At 40.4% G+C, this 18565-nt stretch overlaps 1 protein-coding gene across 2 annotated transcripts in view; it reads right to left on the reverse strand.

Annotated features, from left to right (window-relative positions):
* The window catches only part of KIF16B (kinesin family member 16B), a 140697-nt gene extending 127732 nt beyond the window's left edge, over positions 1-12965 (reverse strand). For both annotated transcript variants that reach the window (XM_063152551.1, XM_063152550.1), the window contains exon 1: positions 12875-12965. In XM_063152551.1, coding sequence (XP_063008621.1) covers positions 12875-12921 — 47 coding nt within the window. In that variant the 5' untranslated portion in view covers positions 12922-12965. The remainder of the gene's footprint in view (positions 1-12874) is intronic.
* Between the last annotated feature and the right edge of the window lie 5600 nt (positions 12966-18565).

Here is an 18565-nt window from a genome sequence, read left to right on the forward strand (position 1 = left end):
TCAGGAGAGCTCTGGAGCTCTTGACAGCTGCCCATTTTCTCTGACAGCACATCTTCATTATCTTCAAGACCTTTACTGTGCTGTCAAACCCAGCTGACAGCAGCCAGCAGATTCCAAAGCCCTAAATGAGCCCGAGCTGGCTGACAGATGAGCTGTGCCAGCTCCTCAGTTTCACCTCACTTCCAGCCAGACAAGAAAACAGAAGAAAAAACTCCTGGGGATTGAAATGAAAAGAAACAGCTTCCTTATGATCAGATTGCATTTGTCTCAGTAAGAAACAAACTCTGCACCATTTTGGTACTTTAAAAGAGAATTTTGTCATAAAGCGTGTTTTGTATGGCCATAGGGTTTTCTGTGATCAACATTTGCTTGTGCAGATTTATGATACCCCCATTCCCTTCTACTGGTTTTTTTTAAATGGCAAATTTTGAAAAGAATTAAAAGGGAGAGTTCTGCTAGTCCCAGGACTTTGTCCGCTGTGCAGCTGAAACCAGAACAATAAATCCAGTGACAGAGAATGTAGACACAAGGGAAATCTTGTATATGACATGAAACAGAAATAATCTCTAAGTCTATACTAGTACACATGTATTGGTTCTTGTACAAAGGACAGCCTAGATTAAACACTTTCAGCCATAAGAATAAATTTTACCAGCAACACTGAAAACCAGCAGTTTCATATATTGCAGTAATGCTCCTAAAATATGAACATACAGGTGTCTTTGTGCTGTCTTCTGTCAAATGATATCCAGTGTTCTTGGGAAAACTCTGCACACTCACAGGAACACATACAGATTGATCACTATATTAAATCATGTACCTGATCTGCTTCTTAAATTCTTTTGTAATAATACTGTGGTATTCACATTTTCTGGAAAAATCCCTTTGCCCAAGATTTTTCTCCTAGGAAGCTGAGAAGCCTTAGGAAAAAAAAAAAAGAAAACAATAATTATCTAATTTGTTTTCTAATTTGCTTCTCTTGTGCTTTGCTCCTTTAGAATGTGTTTAGAGATTGTTTCACTAGTTTCTGCTGTAAATTCTTTTGACTCAATGGCCAATCAAGGTCAAGCTGTGTTGGGACTCTGGAAAGAATCACGAGTTGTCATTATTATCTTTTTAGCCTTCTGTAAATATCTTTTCTGTATTCTTTAGTGTAGTTTAGTATATTATCCTTTAATATAATATAGTATCATAAAATAATAAATTAGCCTTCTGAGAAAACAGAGTCAGATTCATCATTCCTTCTTGCCACAGAACACCCCACAAATACAATATAATCTTTTAGGTAGCTCCACCTTCCAAGAACTCTGATCACAACTGGTGAGTGGCCACATATGCAAAACTTTAAAATATAAACAGCAGCTAACTAAAGTTATTGCATCTGCATGCACCAGGATCTCCCAATAATCTGGAAAAACTTTAATATTCAAGTAGAAGACTACCTGAACAGCAACTTTCCTGCTTTGCCTGCATACTGATCAGGTTCAGTAATGGTCTCACCAGTGGGAACTAGTGCTGCACAGTTTTAAGATAGCCACATGTGAATCCTCTTCTTACACATTTCTGATAGCAGCCTTTAAGGAAATGTAGCAAAAGCCCATCTTTGGCAGAAGCAACATAAAATATAACCTCAAACACAACCATTGATATGGATGACATTCTGGAATTCTGCTGTAACTATTATACCCCTATGAAGGTAATGGGACTTCTGGATTTCAGCCCACGTGATACTTTGTGTACTTGTTATTGTAATATCTTGTTTCCTCCAATTTGTTCTTTTAGCTCTGCAATCCCAAGTCAAAGACATTGTTATCTTAACCTCTTGTGTACAGCAAAACATGATCAGAAATTCACAATTGCCCTGCAGTGCCCTTGTCTTCTGGGGTAGGAAGTCTGCAAATTAGAAATTCATTGGGGAAAAAATTGAGAGCCTGACTTCATGGCTCTTTTAGCTCCTCAAGGAATCCATAAGGCTCTTCTACTGCGATTTTTTCCTTTACTGAGACACACAGAAACAATCTGAACAGAACAATAAATGAGTTCAGGTACCTGAGTACAAATATCTTTCAAATGTATAAGCATACAGAAAAATTATGAGTGCACTCCAAGTTTCTGTATCTCACTATTGCTTTGCATTTACAGTATAAACTCTTTGGATAAGAGTCTTCATGAAGCTAATATTTGAAGTATCTGACTCATCAACAATAAGAACTTCAGCCATCAGCAATTAAGAGGCTGAGTGCCATCTATGCACTCCTTTTGTTAAATAACTCTGAAAAACCCTCTCTCAGTAAATAACCCTGGCTTTGTACTCATGGCCTCTGCAAAACAGAGTATTTTGCTCTTCAATCAGCTGCTCTCACCAATAATACCTGCCTTTCAGACACTCAGACTTCTAAGAGTCTTTCAAGTCCTAAGGCTCAGTTAGGTTAGAAGAGTTGAGTGCTAATCCCATTTATTTCATAACTACTCCTAATTTCAAATAAACAAAGCCTGAAAAACAAACAGACTCACTTTTCTCTTACTTCAGTTCCTCAGGAAAGCTACAATTCAGAGAGACTTATTCACCTTTTTTCCTTCTGGTCTCAGGGAATTCTCAACAAGAAGCAGGAGTTGAAGGTATTTTCTTGTTCATCATTTCAGTGATATAACATGCATACATAACCTGGCAATGTATTTGATAATACTAAAATAAAGGACTTGGAAAACACTATTCTAAAACCAGGCTTTTAAGTTCAAAATGCTTAAGACCAGAAAGTTTTGGGGATTGCAAACTACATAAGGCCACTATAAATACACTGCCCCACGTGTGTCCGTGCTAGCACTGTGCTCCAACCCCACTGGCATTGGAAGGTCTTTGTTCTTCAATGCTACGGGGGGAGACAGACTAAACAAGGTAATGATTGTGACAAATCCACAGGCTTGGAAAACTTCTGAACTATTTGCATTAAAGCACTAAAGAGGACAGAAGAATAAGCACATGTAAGCAGAGGCTCTAAGTGGTGGTTTATGGAAAATGAACTGTCGCTCCCAGCTATTCACTCTTCACTTACTGGGAGTCCAGTGCTTGGCTGAAACTCCTTGGAGCTTCTTCTGCAGGACAAGTCTAGCAGAGATTTTTGCCTGATGTCCAGGAGAAATGATGAGGAGGACTCCATCTTATCAGAAGGCTAAATAATTAATTTATTATACTATATTATTCTATATTGTATTACATCTATATTACATTACATCTAAACTGAATCTGCCAAGCACTCAACTGCACTTCACTGCACAACCTCTTGTCACTGTCAGTGACAGCCCCAACACACACACCTGGATTCAATTGGCCAGTGAATCAAAACACATCAAAATCCAATTATCAATTCCCTTCAGGTAAATCATCTTCCACAATGCATTCCACTTGTGAACAACACAGGAGCAGTAAATGAGATAAGAATTGTCTTTTCTTTCTCTGAGGTTCAGAGAATGTTAATCCTAGAAATATTCTTGGGAAGTTGTGCCTTGCTTTTCTCTGTGAAGAGAAATGTGGCTACACAAGTCCACTCCAGTTTTGCTGCTCACCAACACAAGGACAAAGCTCTGCACTTGGGGACTCTCCCTCCTGATCCATCTTCTTTGCTACATGAAAAGAGCAAGATCCAATTTTAAAGACTGCATACCTCAGTTATTCTCACTTTTCTGTATAAAGCTGTGCAACAACCACTGAAGAGGAGGTGTGAGATAAAATGGCAAGCACAGGAGCTACTTAACAGTCAGCCAGGTCTTACCTTCCCATTGAAGCAAGATTTCCTCTAATGACTTTCTTAAAAGGTATTAGCTCTATCCAACTGCCTGAGCCTCAGGAGATCCTTACACAACCTGCACTATCTCACCAGCAGTAATTCCTTAGATACTGTTTAAGCTGATCCATTATTAGCTTCATTCCATTACTCCAGAGATATTTAGAAGGAGCCATAACTAAGTATTTAATTTCTCTTTTCAGCATTTAAGCCCTGAAAATACATTTAGAGTTGCATCTCCTAACCTATCCTGGTAGTTATAACACAGAATATACACCTATCCTGGTAGTTATAACACAGAGTATACAGGTAGCTTGATATTCTTTGAATCAAGGACTCCCATCATTTTTGTTGATCTTTTCCAATTTAATTCAGATAATGAGGTTCCAGAAACAGGATTTAGGAGATATTTCCTTGCTGGGGGAAGCACCAACCACAGCTTCAGTGCTTGGCTCTGGATTTGCAAACAAGGATTACACAGAGTGCAGCACATTCCTAAATTCAGATCCATTGCCTCTAAGCAGAAAACCTTCAAAAATTAACCACTGAGAGAAAGGGCATAGAAAGAAGAGGAAAACAAGTCACTGACATTTAAAGACCATGTACTGCAGCACAGGTGAGAAACTGTAGAGAAACAAACACCAGAGAGTGCTGGCATCCTCTAGTGCTAAGCCTAGAACTTTCAGTTCCCTAAATTTCTCTAACCCCTTAATTCCAGCTCCCTTGAGCACTGCTGACATTTGTGGAAAAGCCTAAGGAGAGTCCAACAAGTTTCTCTAGAATATCCTGACCTGTGGCATCCAAATTCCCAGGCACCTCTTGTCCTTGCTGATGGCTTCTCTATTTGACTTAACTTCTTATTTTAGCAAAGCCCACTCTCCTCAGACCCTGCTGTCCAGTACTGTCCTTTACCACACCTTACCAAACACATGGTTAGACCATCTTCAATTTATGCTCTTCAGAAGGGCATCTGTTCTGCTTTACACCTGCAATGTTCTCCTTAAACTCCCGAGTAAAATAACTTGGGTGTTTTTTTCCTCACCTCACAATTGCTTTTTCCATTCCTACTTAAACAGGCCTAAACTATTTAGATATCACTATTTACTACTCTTACACACAAAAAAAAAACCACCTTAAAATGTATTGATGGTAAGATTTCTGACAGCTCTTATTTTTATATATGACAACCAACACTTTTCTGTGAGGTCACTAGGCTCTGGGGTTTTTTTGTTTTTTTTTTTTTTAATTTTCTAGTCCTTTGAGTCAATGCTCTGCTGTGAGCCAGTTGTTGCTTCAAGAGCAGGTTCTCCAGCCTTCCCTCATTTTTTAATGGTCTGTCTACAGCTTTATAACTCAGCTTACTACACCCTTTCTCAAATATATGATCTGTCTAGATACCATTTAAAGGTATCACAATATACAGCATCTACGATTCCTAGCACACTCAATTGCATCTTCACCCCAGAACTACAGGCAGCAACAGCAGCCCAACTACCATCTCTGAGACTTTTATAATCCTTGAGAGCATTTTTTCCTAATCACAAATGTTTATGTCATAATTTATTGCTGATATCTGTTCTCAAATAACACATTGTCACCACATCTGACATCAAGTACCACCAAAAGCAGGGAGCAACAGTCCCTGGAGAACAGGCACATCTGCACATCCTGCTCACCTCTCTTTACTCTCAAGTTTTACATCTTGAGCATGTGGCCACACAAAAATCATGTCATGTCGCCTACAGGTCAAATTCCCCACTGTGTAACCCACAGCTGAACAAGCACCAGATTATTAAGGAGAGATGACATGGACATTGTCAGGCTGACGTTCACTCCTCTGCTCCTCCCTGTAGTACAGGACCTATCCTAGAAGATTCATGACCATACCGTAGAATAAAACTCTCCCTACAGCTCATTCCTTTGGAAGAGGTGAAAGATAGAAAGTAAAAACATTTCTTGATGTATCTTACAAAACTAAGAACACTTTTTCTTTCAGACTTCAAGCACTCTCAGTACCAAGTTTACATGATCCAAGAGCTGGGATCAGTCTACACCGTTATGCACTGATCCAGTGCCAACAACAGCAGCAGCACACTGATGAAGGGACTTACATGTACATAATATGCACAGCTTAATTTATATTATATAATACACAATAATTTATATTATATATACACAATAAGCTTAATTTCGGGGAGAGAAATGTTTCTAATCTGAAAAAAAGGAAAAATCTGCTAAAGGTTGTGAAATATGCTCAAGGTTCTGAACACAAAATGTGGCCAGGTAAAAAAGCCACATTGAGAACAGTTAGTTCATCTTGCCAACTCAGCATCAAAATAAATTTTTACTGGATTCAAACTCAACCACATAAAAAGGCAGAGGCAGGACAGATATACATTCACCCCAGGCACATCAGAGCCTCACCCTATGCTTAAGGATCTTTCAGCTCCTTTCCATAGTAGAGGAATTGTACATGATTATGAATCAAGCACCATTATTAAAATAGAAGTTCAAACAGTTACCACAGGAAATAGCAAACTCAGCTTGCTGATAAAAGCTCATTGGTACAGTAGTTCAGAAAGTGACAGTATTGCAACACTTGGCCATATTTAAGCTGTGAGTTCTGTTATCTGAGATAACTCTGGACACCTCTAAAGGGCAACAACCAGCAGCGAGTGTCTAGCTATCTCTTCAGAGACAGATACGGTATTTAGCTATGAGTGTCTTTCCTTCTAATCACTCCATCATTTCTCATTTCACCTGTGATACATTAATGTTATACATTTTGTCAAAACACGCTCTCTTTATAAGCTTATGAAAATTAAAAATGTACACAGTAACTTGAAAATGAAAAATATACAGTAATTCATACTTAATTTCTAATGTGAAACACCAATTCATTCCCTCTTCCCTGCATTGACAATCTTATAATACATTTTCCATGCATGTATTTTTGCTTCTCTTCTCAATTCTAAAAAGCATGGCTATTTAATTATAAATTTCATACTCCCAGCAAGTTGCTACCTAAAATACTTGTAAACATTTAGAATGGAAACAAAGAATTCAGCTGGCTCTTCACTGTTTACCTGTTTATTTCTTTTTCCTGCTACAAAAACACTCCAGTCACAAGTTCCTTGTGAAACAAAACAGCTTTTTTTATATCTCTGTCTTTTGCAATGCTCTATTAACTTGAGCCATTGAAAACTCTGCTGTTGATACTACAGCCTGGATTGTGCAAGCAGATAGTTTTAAAGATAAGATACTGGTTGTAGATTTCTCAAGGTACTCTGCATGCAGAGGAGTTGCTCAGACTTCCAGGTGTAACCCAGCAGTTATCCAAGAGGGCCAACCTCACATCTAATGAATAATCACACAGACTGTGTTTGTGGATTAAAGTATCAGATTTCAACCCAAACAAATCCCAGAGTCACTCAAAAGCTGTCTCTATGCAACAGAACATACTTCCTCTGTCTCCCCACTACCAAACAGAAAAACTTTTAATCCTCATGCCATAATTGTGAATGGCTGCATAACCACATGGAACACTACACTGTCGGACAGGTACTTCTGCCATTGGTCCCTTCTGGAGTGTGTACATGCAGGGGAAAAAAAACCTTCTTAAACATGAAATCAAATTAGAATTTCTATTTCATCATATTGGCAATGAGAAGAGAGCTGCAAAAAAGCCTAGGCAACTCATTTAAATGAACATCTGAAAATGCTGAGAGCACTGGGTAAGCACAGAGAAAAACTTATCACAGTGTAGACCCATCTTCTGATGTCAGCTGCACCTCTGCAGGTAAGGACAGCACATAACCCTCATTTAGTCTGTTCACCCAATTAAGCACAATAATTAGTTTATACAAATACAAGAAAGAGAGGAAACAGGATAAAAGTCTGGAAAAGCTTGCATCCCTCTATCACTGCGTGAGTTAAAAGCCAAACAGAACAGAGCTATCAGGTGTAAGAAATTGAGAGCCACAAGAATTTAGTGGCAGTATTTAGAAGAATCAAGTTGACATATCCTTTACTAAGTATCAAAACAGCTTTTCTTATTTGGCATATTTTAGATGGTTTTATTTAACTGACTGTCTTAGGGTGATTCATAATGATAATGTGTTGTCATCTTATTTCAAAAGTCCCATACCTTCTCAGTGATTTCTCATGGGCAGCTCCTCACAGCACTGACTCCTTCTTCTTCAGTTCACAGCACAACCAACAAACTCCAACTCCCCTCACCCAGCTAACCCTCTCTTTTGTAGCACTCATCATTATTGGACACAGCTGTGGCCTGTTCCTAATCTTTGGTGATTGGTGCAGCTGCAACTCCTCAGGTGTGAGATTACCTTCTCCACTATCTTTATTTTCTTACCTTCTACCCCTCCACAATAACATACCCTGTAACCATCTGAGGAGCATACACTCCTCCAATAAATAAATATACCATGGTGGGTGGTGTATTTATTTATTTATTGGAGGAGTGTATGCTTCTATACATATATCTACATTCATCCATCTGTTCCTGGGTCTTTAGGACCCTGCAGTTGGGAATCTCAATGGGATGGGGGGGTTAGGAAGTTGGGATTGGGAGTTTTAGGAAGTTGGCTTTCGGAATGAGCGTTTTTAAAAGCTGCCTGCCCAGGTTCATGGCTCTGCACAGCCCAGTGTTTGCTTCACACACGGTTCGATTTTTGCTCAAGCTAAAGCTTTTCTTTCCTTTTTTTTCTTAAGTAGCATGTTAAATATAGTTTTGGGTTATAACAAAATGTTAAAATAGAAACTGTGCTATGTAAGATACTTTTTTTCTAAAGAAAGGACTTGCACTGAGATAGCAGCCACAGGATGTTGTATTCATATTGTTGTTACCATATTTCTAGAGTCCCACACCTTCTGGGTGGTTTTCTCACAAGCAGCTCTTCCCAGCAGTGTTATTCCTGCTTCTTCATCAGGGCTCCTCCAAGGCTCTCCCTGACCTGCCAGCCCACCCCCTTTTATCCCAGTTATCTTCATCAGCCACAGCTGCTGCCCAATTAAGGACAGCACAGCTGCAGCCCATTTAGAACAACTAGGATTGGGGCAAGGCCACTTATACAATACATAGATTTTACTATAACAGGACACCTAAATCCTTCAGAGAAAGAGAATTTATTGCTCCATTATCAGGAGAAATGAACTTCTTCCTGCCTCACTCAGGCAGATGATGCTGTCAGGATTGAGAGGAAGGAGCTGACACTGACCAGACAGAATCCTGTGTTTGAATGGAATTTATGCATCATGGATGAGGTGTATGAATATGCAACAGGCTGTTGCTTTTAAGGGTTAATCCTCTGTTAACATGCGTCCTTTTTCGGGCTGATTTTGCCCAGAAAGAGGTACCCAGACTGTCCATAACTCTTTGTTTATATTGTCTTGTATTGTCTTAATTCAAATTGTCCAAATTTTAATTACTCTAATTGTATTAGTGTTTTTATGACCATTTTATTACTATTAAACTTTTAAAATTTCAAAAACAAGTGATTGGCGTTTTTCACATTCCAGTGGGGTGGTGAGGTCTAGCAGTTTGATATTTAGCAGCAGATATTTTATTTATTTTTTTCCTACCTGTTTGTAAATAAACCATGGTTTTTTAAAACTTTCCTGTATTAGTATTCATTTCTTATTGGTGGATAGAGATTATTGGAATCATAAAGGAGATAAGTCATTCCAGCATCTTCTTTAAATTGTCTCAAACCAAGACACTGATAAAAGTATAAAAGTGGCTTCCTGGAACACTAATTGAATTCTAGTTTACATAAAGATGAAACATGACACAAATGGAAGCAAGGAAATACTACTCTCTCTCTCTTTTTTAAACAGATGAACAGATGAAAATAAAGCAGTGCATTTATATGAACTGTGCAGATGCTATGCATAATAAAAAATAGAGAGCCAGAATTAGGTGAGGCCTATCAGGATCCCAGATATCACACTATGCAAAAGACAGTGACTAGTAACCAGTCACCCACAGTCATCTGTTCAGTATGTCAGCAAAAGTGCCTCAAAGCTAATTACACTTCCCAACAATCCCATCTTAGGAATGTTTCTAGTGACTGTGTTGGAAAATGAACCTTAGAAGTGATGGTGTCCAAATCCATTACCTTGGCAAAGCTGAATATACCAAGCACCCAAGCTCACCCCCCTTCTATCCAATGACAAAAACCAAGACTTGAGCCAGCTGAAGGTTTTTTGCTGCCTTTACAGAAATTTACAGCTACAAGCACAGACTAAAGGGCTGTCATGGCAATTCAGTGGTGAATGAGGGAAACCAAGTGACAGATGGAGACTCACCAAGTAACTTTCTAAGCTCATACTACAATTGGTTTCAAAGCAGTAACTGTAAAGCCATTAGACATACTTCCATGATATTATACAGAGATAGAATCAAAATAATTCAGTATAACACAATTTGGGATGTTACTCAAAGAATGGTTAAGGACTTAAATGGTTAAGGATTTGACAGGTCAAGTCAGAGAAAATGAAGATTAAAAATAAATCACAGAAGAAGAAAGCAAAAAGGTTTGATAGCTAAGCAATAGAACAGTAAATAATCCTTAAACAATCCTCTCCCCATCAGGTTTCATTCCAAAATCCTTGTTCATGGCTAAGCACACAATTAGCAGTGCTGTGACCCCACAGAGTGCAACTGCTCCTTAGTGCAGGAGTCCTCCTATAACCATTCATCAACTGGGCCTTCTCTAATTAAAAATGACTCATAAAATGAGCTGCACTGTATTATTAAACTTCAAACAAACCAAAGCATATTTAACTAAATTAACTCCATACAGTGTCATGGTAAGGACTTTGAAATGTGGTGCTGGAGAAGGAACACCTGGCTGTGAAGATCCTTTGAATAGGCAGAAAGGCTTTTCCTCTGTAAAATGCTCCAGGGACCCAAAAGGCAAAGGGAGCAGAGCTGAGAGAAGACACAGGCAAGGGAACTCTTGCCAAGGTGCCGCTGCCTTGGCAGGGGGCTGCACTAGATGATCTCCAGAGGCCACTTCCAATTCTAACAATTCGGAGAAACCACTGAGAAAAATATGATTACTGCTCCTGACTTGCAGTTGGGCATGCCTTTCCCACTGCAAAGAAAAGCTATTGGATCCTCCCAGGCCTAGGATTAGGGTTTTACAAAACCCAGCCTAAGTGCAGCAGTGACTGATAGAGAGGAACAGCAGTGACTCCAGTGCTGGGTCCCACACCAAACTGCCTCTAAAAAATCAACACTTAAAAGCAACATCCCAGGGCACTAAATCCAGCTTCCTTATAATGTTTCACAAACACCTAACAGCATCCCATAAACCCCAAGGTTTTAGCAGCTTAAACTGGTAGGTTCTCCAGTTTGCATGGTCAGACACCCGTTTTCAGAGCAAGCTGCCTGCTGCCACACAGCTGTGACAAAAACCATTTCCTCAGCTTGCCCCTTGCACCACACCCAGCTCTGTCTGCCCTGCTCTCAGGTTTGCGCTTTTCCATTGTGCCACAAATCGTTTCCATCATTTTCTTGGTATGCTCAGATCCAATCCCATCCAAGTTATCCTCCTACATGCAACACAGTCACCATGTCCAGAGCCTTTGTGTGATATTCCTTTACCACAACACTTGCAAACTGACAGATCTGTGCTTCCACTGCCTGTCACAATCACCACCCCTCTCTTCTGCCATGTGCTTTCCATTCCTGTGTCATTTTTGTCTCTTAGCAGATCACAGGTGCACTCCTCCTGCAAAACTTCTCCATGCTACCAAAACATTGAACATAACAAGTCTTATTAATACCCCGAAGACCTATGCTAACTGCTGTCAGAGATTCTTGAAGGAAAAGTGGAGTGTAAATATAGAATAATTTTTAAATTTTTTAAGAACCACATGGCTAGACCCAAGGGAGAGGGCAGGGGGAACCAAAAGGGTGTGACAAAATTATTCACCAACCCAGACCTCCAACCACCTAAATTATTCAAAACCAACCTGCAATATTTTCCCCTTCCTACCTTCATCAGCTCTATTCTCATAAGATTTGTCTTTCCCCCACTGACAACAACAAGATATGGAGCAGCTTTCAGAATGTGACAAATTGTGTGTTTTAAACACCTGAATCACATCCAGTGAGAGGAACAGCAGGAGCCTGATGGGCTGCCTGGGCTTTAAACCACTTTTCTTTTGAACTAGCTACACAAATTCAGAACAAGGGGAGAGGAAGAGCACTGGCAGTAGAATCAGACAGCTTTCCACATATTATTCCTAACTTAAACCATCAACTCTGTCGTGTATATTATGCACATATTTCATGAAGAAAATGGTGTTTATTTCCCAGACACATCTCAGAAAGTGGGTGATGAGCTCCTGTCCATACAGCAAATGCAGCAGACTGCCTGGGTTTTATATATACACATATAAATATAGATATATCTACATCTATACCTATATAGAGATATATCTATATATAGATAGAGATGTATCTATATCTAGATACGGCCATATAGATCTATATATCTATGTATGTATATCTGTCTCTATATCTATATATATATAGATATATACATATATAGATATATATACATCTTTTGAGCATAAGCTGATAACTTTTACCACGATGGCTCCCAATGAACTAGACAACAATTTCTCTCTCAAGCAGGTAGAAAAGGTTGCTGTTGCCAGATAAGTCAGGTTTTTTTCCCATTTTAGAAGCCTGACTATACATCCTTGGCAGGTCCCTCCTCTCAGAGTTTTCCATCTTCACCAGATTAACTTTTCCGTCACTACAGAAGAACCAAAGCAACGCAGAAGGACCAAAGTAACTTCCCAGGCAAGGACCCGCTGCTCTCCGCTCCACCGGGAGCCACTTCCCAACCTCCCGGGGAGGAGAAGAGCTCCAGCAGCCGCTCCTGCTGGGCAGAGCGGCTCGGCCGAGCTCTGGGAGCCCCCGAACTCCCGGCAGAGCCCCCGAACTCCCGGCAGAGCTCCGCCCCCGGTGCGGCTGTCAGCGCCGGGACACGGAGCCGGGACACGGTGTTCACCCCTTGTCAGCGACACCGGCTCCGCGGCGGCCCCACACTCACCTGCGGTTCATTGGCCGCACTCGCACGGCCACCTTGACGGAGGCCATGGCTCATCCCGGCCGGCCCGGGCCGTCCCTCGGCACCGCCCGCCCGCCGCCGCCGAGCGAGGCCGCCCCCAGCCTAGGCCCGGTCGCTATGGCGACCGCCAGCCTGCCCCGGCGCAGCCGGACGGCGGCCGCGCAGGGACAAAACGCTCCTCGCCGTTGGTGCGCCCGGCCGCGCTGGGGCGGGGAAGGAGGAGGAGGAAGAGGAGGAGGAGCTTTGAGAGGAGGGGCAGAAATAGGAACTGAGGGTGGGTGTATGGGAATTTCTCCATAGGGCCACCCACCGCGCTATATTTATTTATTGAAGGAGTGTATGCTGCTATACAGGTACATATATATATACATATATATGCACATATATACACACACGTTCATACATATACATACATATAGTCATATATATGCACATATATGATATATACACATATGTATACATACATACATATATAGCCATATATATATCTACGTATATTATATATATACATATACATAGACACATACATACATATATATGTGTCTATATATATAGTCATATATATGTGCACATATATATATATTACAGATTCAATTAGTTTGACAAAGACCTCTGAGATCATCGAGCCCAACCTTTGTCTAAACACTATTGTGTCAGCTAGACCCAGGCAGGTCCAATCTTTCCTTAAACACTTCCAGGGACAGTGATTCCCCTGTCTAATCACCCCTTCTGTGAAGAAACTTCCCGAAGTCCAACATGAGCCTCCCCTGGCGTGGCTCAAGACCCTAAAGGGGTCAGCCCTCACCTGGCTACAATCTCTTGGGTTATATATGGGAACCACTTGGTTATATATGCACATATGCATATACATACACACATATATACATATATGTACATATATGCATATATATACAGCCCTCTGTATGTATATTTATATATATGTATATTTTTATTATATATGTATATTTATATATTTTTTTAAAATTAATTTATATTCATATATACATAACTCCCCATTATACACAGAGAGAATTTTTATATACAGTGTTATATATATAAATAAAATATATTTATATTTATATTTATATTTATATTTATATTTATATTTATATTTATATTTATATTTATATTTATATTTATATAAGTTGTATATTTTATATATTTATATCTATAAATATATAAATATGTAAAATATTTATATATTTTATATTTATATTTATATTTATATTTAAATAAATTTATTTTTATATAAATAAAATATATATTTTTATGTTATATATATAACATAGAGAGCATATATATTATAATATATATATTATATATTATATATTATATAAAATATATATTTATTTAATGTTATATATATTTAATATAGAGACTATATATTATATAAATATATATATATATATAATATGTACTTCTATCTATAGATGGGGAAGACAGCTGTATATTTCTATTTATCTCTGTATATATATATCTGTCATTTACATCTATATGTATCTATATGTTTCTGCATATATCATGGAATTACTAGGATTGGAAGGGACCTCTGAAGAACACCCAGTTCAAGGCTCACAGATTAACAACCTGACCTGGGAAAAGGAGGAGAGCAAGAAAGGGGAAGTGAGAGACAGCAAAACCCCATTCTTACAGTCCAGAGGTGTGCAGGAATGAACCAGGGTCAGAGAAACACAGCCAGGATGGAAGAAATTTAGAGGATGATTGACTGGTGGAGGTGGTCAAAGAGGAGGGGGTGGAAGGCTATCAAACACTGAATGACAGCTGAAAACCAGGACAAAGAGATGCCATGGGGCTGGAGAAAGGAAAGGATGAAGAAAGAAGGCATAACAGTGATGTCCCCAGTCCCCAGAAGTGCACAGATCAACTGAGAGATGAGGTCACATTTTAATAGAAAAGTCAAGTTCAAGGAATGATTTTATAGCAAACCAGAAACTATTATATGTCCAATTTTCTCAAGAAACAGGAGGAATGAGAACAAAAAGCTGCAAGGAGTTAAAGTCTAACTGGTGCAGCAGCTTAGAAGAAGGAGGAAGAAATATAGGTCCATATAGGAAAGACATAGAAAGGAACAAAAAGTGAGAGAGGGAGAGAGCAGAGCACATTGCTGGAGATCCAAGAGGCTTTCAACAGCCAGACAGGACCTCTGACCTGCAAGTCAGAGATTAAAAACTCTTATGAAGTTTTGGAGATGGAAAAGAAAGTAATGAATTTGTAACATGGATTTTTCCTGAGGTTTTCAGTGATATGAAAGGACAAACACAGGGTAAAGATGCAAGGTGGGAGACAGCTTGTGTTGCTGAGATAAACTCCAAGGGAAAGAGAGGCAAGTCAGAAGTTTTGGCAGCAGTGTGAGGGTATTGTGTACCAGAGATGACAGGAGGAAGGGATCAGCTCTGCCATGTCAGAGAGGTGTTACAGTGGGAGAGAAAGAACAGGGGTGTTGGGAAATCACAGCAGTAGCAATATTTGCTTCAAAATCAGCCAAGGACTGAGTCACCCTAGAGAGCTGACACACTGCAGCAGCCAAACATCCAGGCAGGGGAACCCCCACCAATGCACTGGGCAAACTGATTAAAACCTATTGAAAACTTCATAGAGGACTCTGGGAGATGTGCAGTAAGCTGACAAGGAATAGCAAAAACACATTAGAAAAATATAAAAATAAGTTTTGAAATGTATAAGAAAAAGATAGATGCATGTATAAAGCATGCATGTACATCAGTAAAAAGATGTACAACTGTAAAAAAGATGTACACACATGCTTAATAGATAAAAGAATAAAAGCAATGGTAAAAGCTACACATGGCTTATAGGAAAGCCAACCAAAATGTAGCTTAAGCTCTAGAGCATCTAGTAACTCCTCTCAAACTGTTGTGCTTTCCCTATATCTGCCTAGCAAAGCTAATGAAGAACTACACCTTGTTCAGTAAATACATGTCCAGGTGCTGTGTTCTGAGACATCCAGCCATCAAGGGCACATGAGCTTCTCCCCACTCAGAGAAAACACTTTTCCACTTCCACAGTGAGTCTCCATTGGAGCTGGACCAGCTAAGGCACACACAACACAACTGGCATGGAGCACTAAAATATCCCCAGGCTTTCCCATCTTCCTAAAATTCTCCATGGTTTGCTACTTCAGAAAGTTCTTTCCTTCACCAGGCCAGGACATGAAGGCTGTGTGTAGTCCATGGAGAGTAAAACCCAACCTGGTTTGGTGCAGCAGTGTGGATGAAGCCTTGTCCATGGGATGTAGCCAGCAATGAGTGCTCCTCTTTCTCCTGCCCCTGGCCTCAACAATGACATTGCTTGAAGCTCTCACTGGTTCAATCTTCCCCACAAAATTATTACACACCGTCTGCCATTTCAGCCAGGCCAAGTGAGTTTTACAAGAGGAGGACTCAAAGGAAGGCTGCTTTCCCAGGGTTAAGCTGTTTCCTGTGGTTAAGCTGCTCAGTGGATGTTCTAAGGATTGAGGCTGTAGGAAAGTCACTCTATTCTCAGCCTGGCTTCTACAAAACTTGTCAGAAAGGCTTATTTTTGAGCCTTCTAGACATAGATCAGTCTCAGTTCAGGAGAAAATGCTCTGGAATGAGTGTTTTCTCTAAAGACAAGGGCTTCAGCAATCTCTTCCCACGGATCAGAAATGAGTGGTAGTGGATGAAAGTGAAAAAACCACAATCATTTATTGACAAAGCGCCCACACAGCATGGGGGGAAAAAAGAATAAATGCTGAATAATGAATTGTCAGAACTTTACTCCACATCACAACAAAAGGAAACCTAAACTGCCAGGGAAGAGAAAAATAAAGGCTGGCCACGTGGCAGGGAAGAACAAAATGGCAGCGGCTTCTGTCACAGGGAGGGAAAAAAAGTTCATGCAGCGGCTCAGGGAAAACACAGATGGGAACCTGGTGAATCTCTGATGTTGGTCTCCTCTTCACAGCAGGTGAAGCTGCTGGATTTAGGGTCCTTTCTTGGGCTGGGTCAGCTTTTCTGAGGCCAGGCTGGGCCGAGCAGCTTCTTGGGTCTCCATTGGTCCATGGCCAACACTTCTTCCATTGATTCTGATCTCAAACCAAAACCAAACCAAATAGTTTAAGGAAAAAAAAAACAGGGAAAAGGAAAAAAAATCTTCTTGCCTGAGCTAACAAAAAACCCAAGCTAGCTAAGCAACAAAGTACTGCTGGTCCCAACTGCACCCAGCACGCTCAGGTGTGAGGCTTTCGTAAAAACCCCACCAGAGCCCCAAGGCTCAATGTCCATCCCCAGAGCCACCTCAAAGCTACCAAAACCATTTCTGGGCATGGAGCAGATGATTGGTGAATAGAGAGCCATCATAAAATCAGTAGACACCCCCCCCAAAAAAATAACATAAAGGTATGTAAATATACATACCCCACACAAAGGGCCTCAACTTCCTTTCCTTAAAAACTTGGTGAAAAATACAGCTGTCAGTTTCTAAACACTAAATGTTTTACACTCTGAAACACCTGGCAGAATTACAAACCTAAATCCTAACCAAACTCAAGATACATGCATTCCCAAATACTCCTCTTCTCCTTTGGTATGTCTTTAATAAACCTGTGATTCAGATAAAATTAATAAAGCATTTCAACTGGTTTTCCTTGCATTGTCACAAAAAAGTCTCTGCTACCCCTCACTAGGAGTTGAGAGAGCAAGTTCCACCTGCAGCAGAAATTATCTCCAGACTCAAAGGTGGTATCTGTGGAGCTGCTGTGGATCTCCAGCCTGACCACAAGAAGACAAGTGCTGCACTGGGCTGACTTCTGACCACCACCTCTTGCCTTTCCTTCTCACTCTTATTTGGGCCCTTGCAATGCACCTGCACGTTCAGAAACACCTTCAGGCACTCATCATCCTTTCCTGGGACTGCAAAACAGGTCCCAGGCACACAAGATGGATGAAAGGCTGGACCTCACTAATAATGGGTGATGCTGAGCCTTCCATTCAGGCCCTTCTGATGCACACTCCCCTTGACAATGACCACCAGCCTTTCCTTGCATCCATATGCAAATACCTGGAAGGACAGGAATTAATGACTTGCCATATGGTTACCTCCTACCTGCTATAATACTCCTGTCCTATCACAGTTTGAAATATGTTTCTAAGGAGGAGACATGGTGCAGGACCTTTGTCTGAGCTTGCTGAGATACCTTTCCAGGTGGCAGAGCAGGGAGGGGACAGAAGGATGGGCATCTCCCCACCAGTGGGACTCACCATTGGGCTGGAGCTTGTCATCAGCCCCACACCAGTTTGTAGATAAGCAAATTAGCATTTGGTAATTTGATGCAGAAAGGTCAATGCTCACTGCTAGAATGATTAAGAGAGTCCTCCATGGAAGGTATTACCTTGTCATGGATCAGTTCATCAGGAAAGTTATTCATCTCTCCAGTCCTGGGAGTCCTTTGGAGAAAACACTTGCTCAGCATCGTCCTCCAACTCTGCTGCTGCAGGGCTTTTTACACCTGAGGTGCCATGAAGACTCAGGTGTCATTTCTGCTGTCTCTGCTGAAACAGATTGTAAACCCTTTTATCTCAGCCAGAAGAATCCTCCTTCTTCTTGTGGGGTGTTTGTGAGGTCCCCAGGACAAGGTGAGAGATGAGAATTTGACTCCATGTTCTCAGAAAGCTG

This window comes from Melospiza melodia, chromosome 3 (genome assembly GCF_035770615.1).
Source record: "Melospiza melodia melodia isolate bMelMel2 chromosome 3, bMelMel2.pri, whole genome shotgun sequence".
NCBI lineage: Eukaryota > Metazoa > Chordata > Aves > Passeriformes > Passerellidae > Melospiza > Melospiza melodia.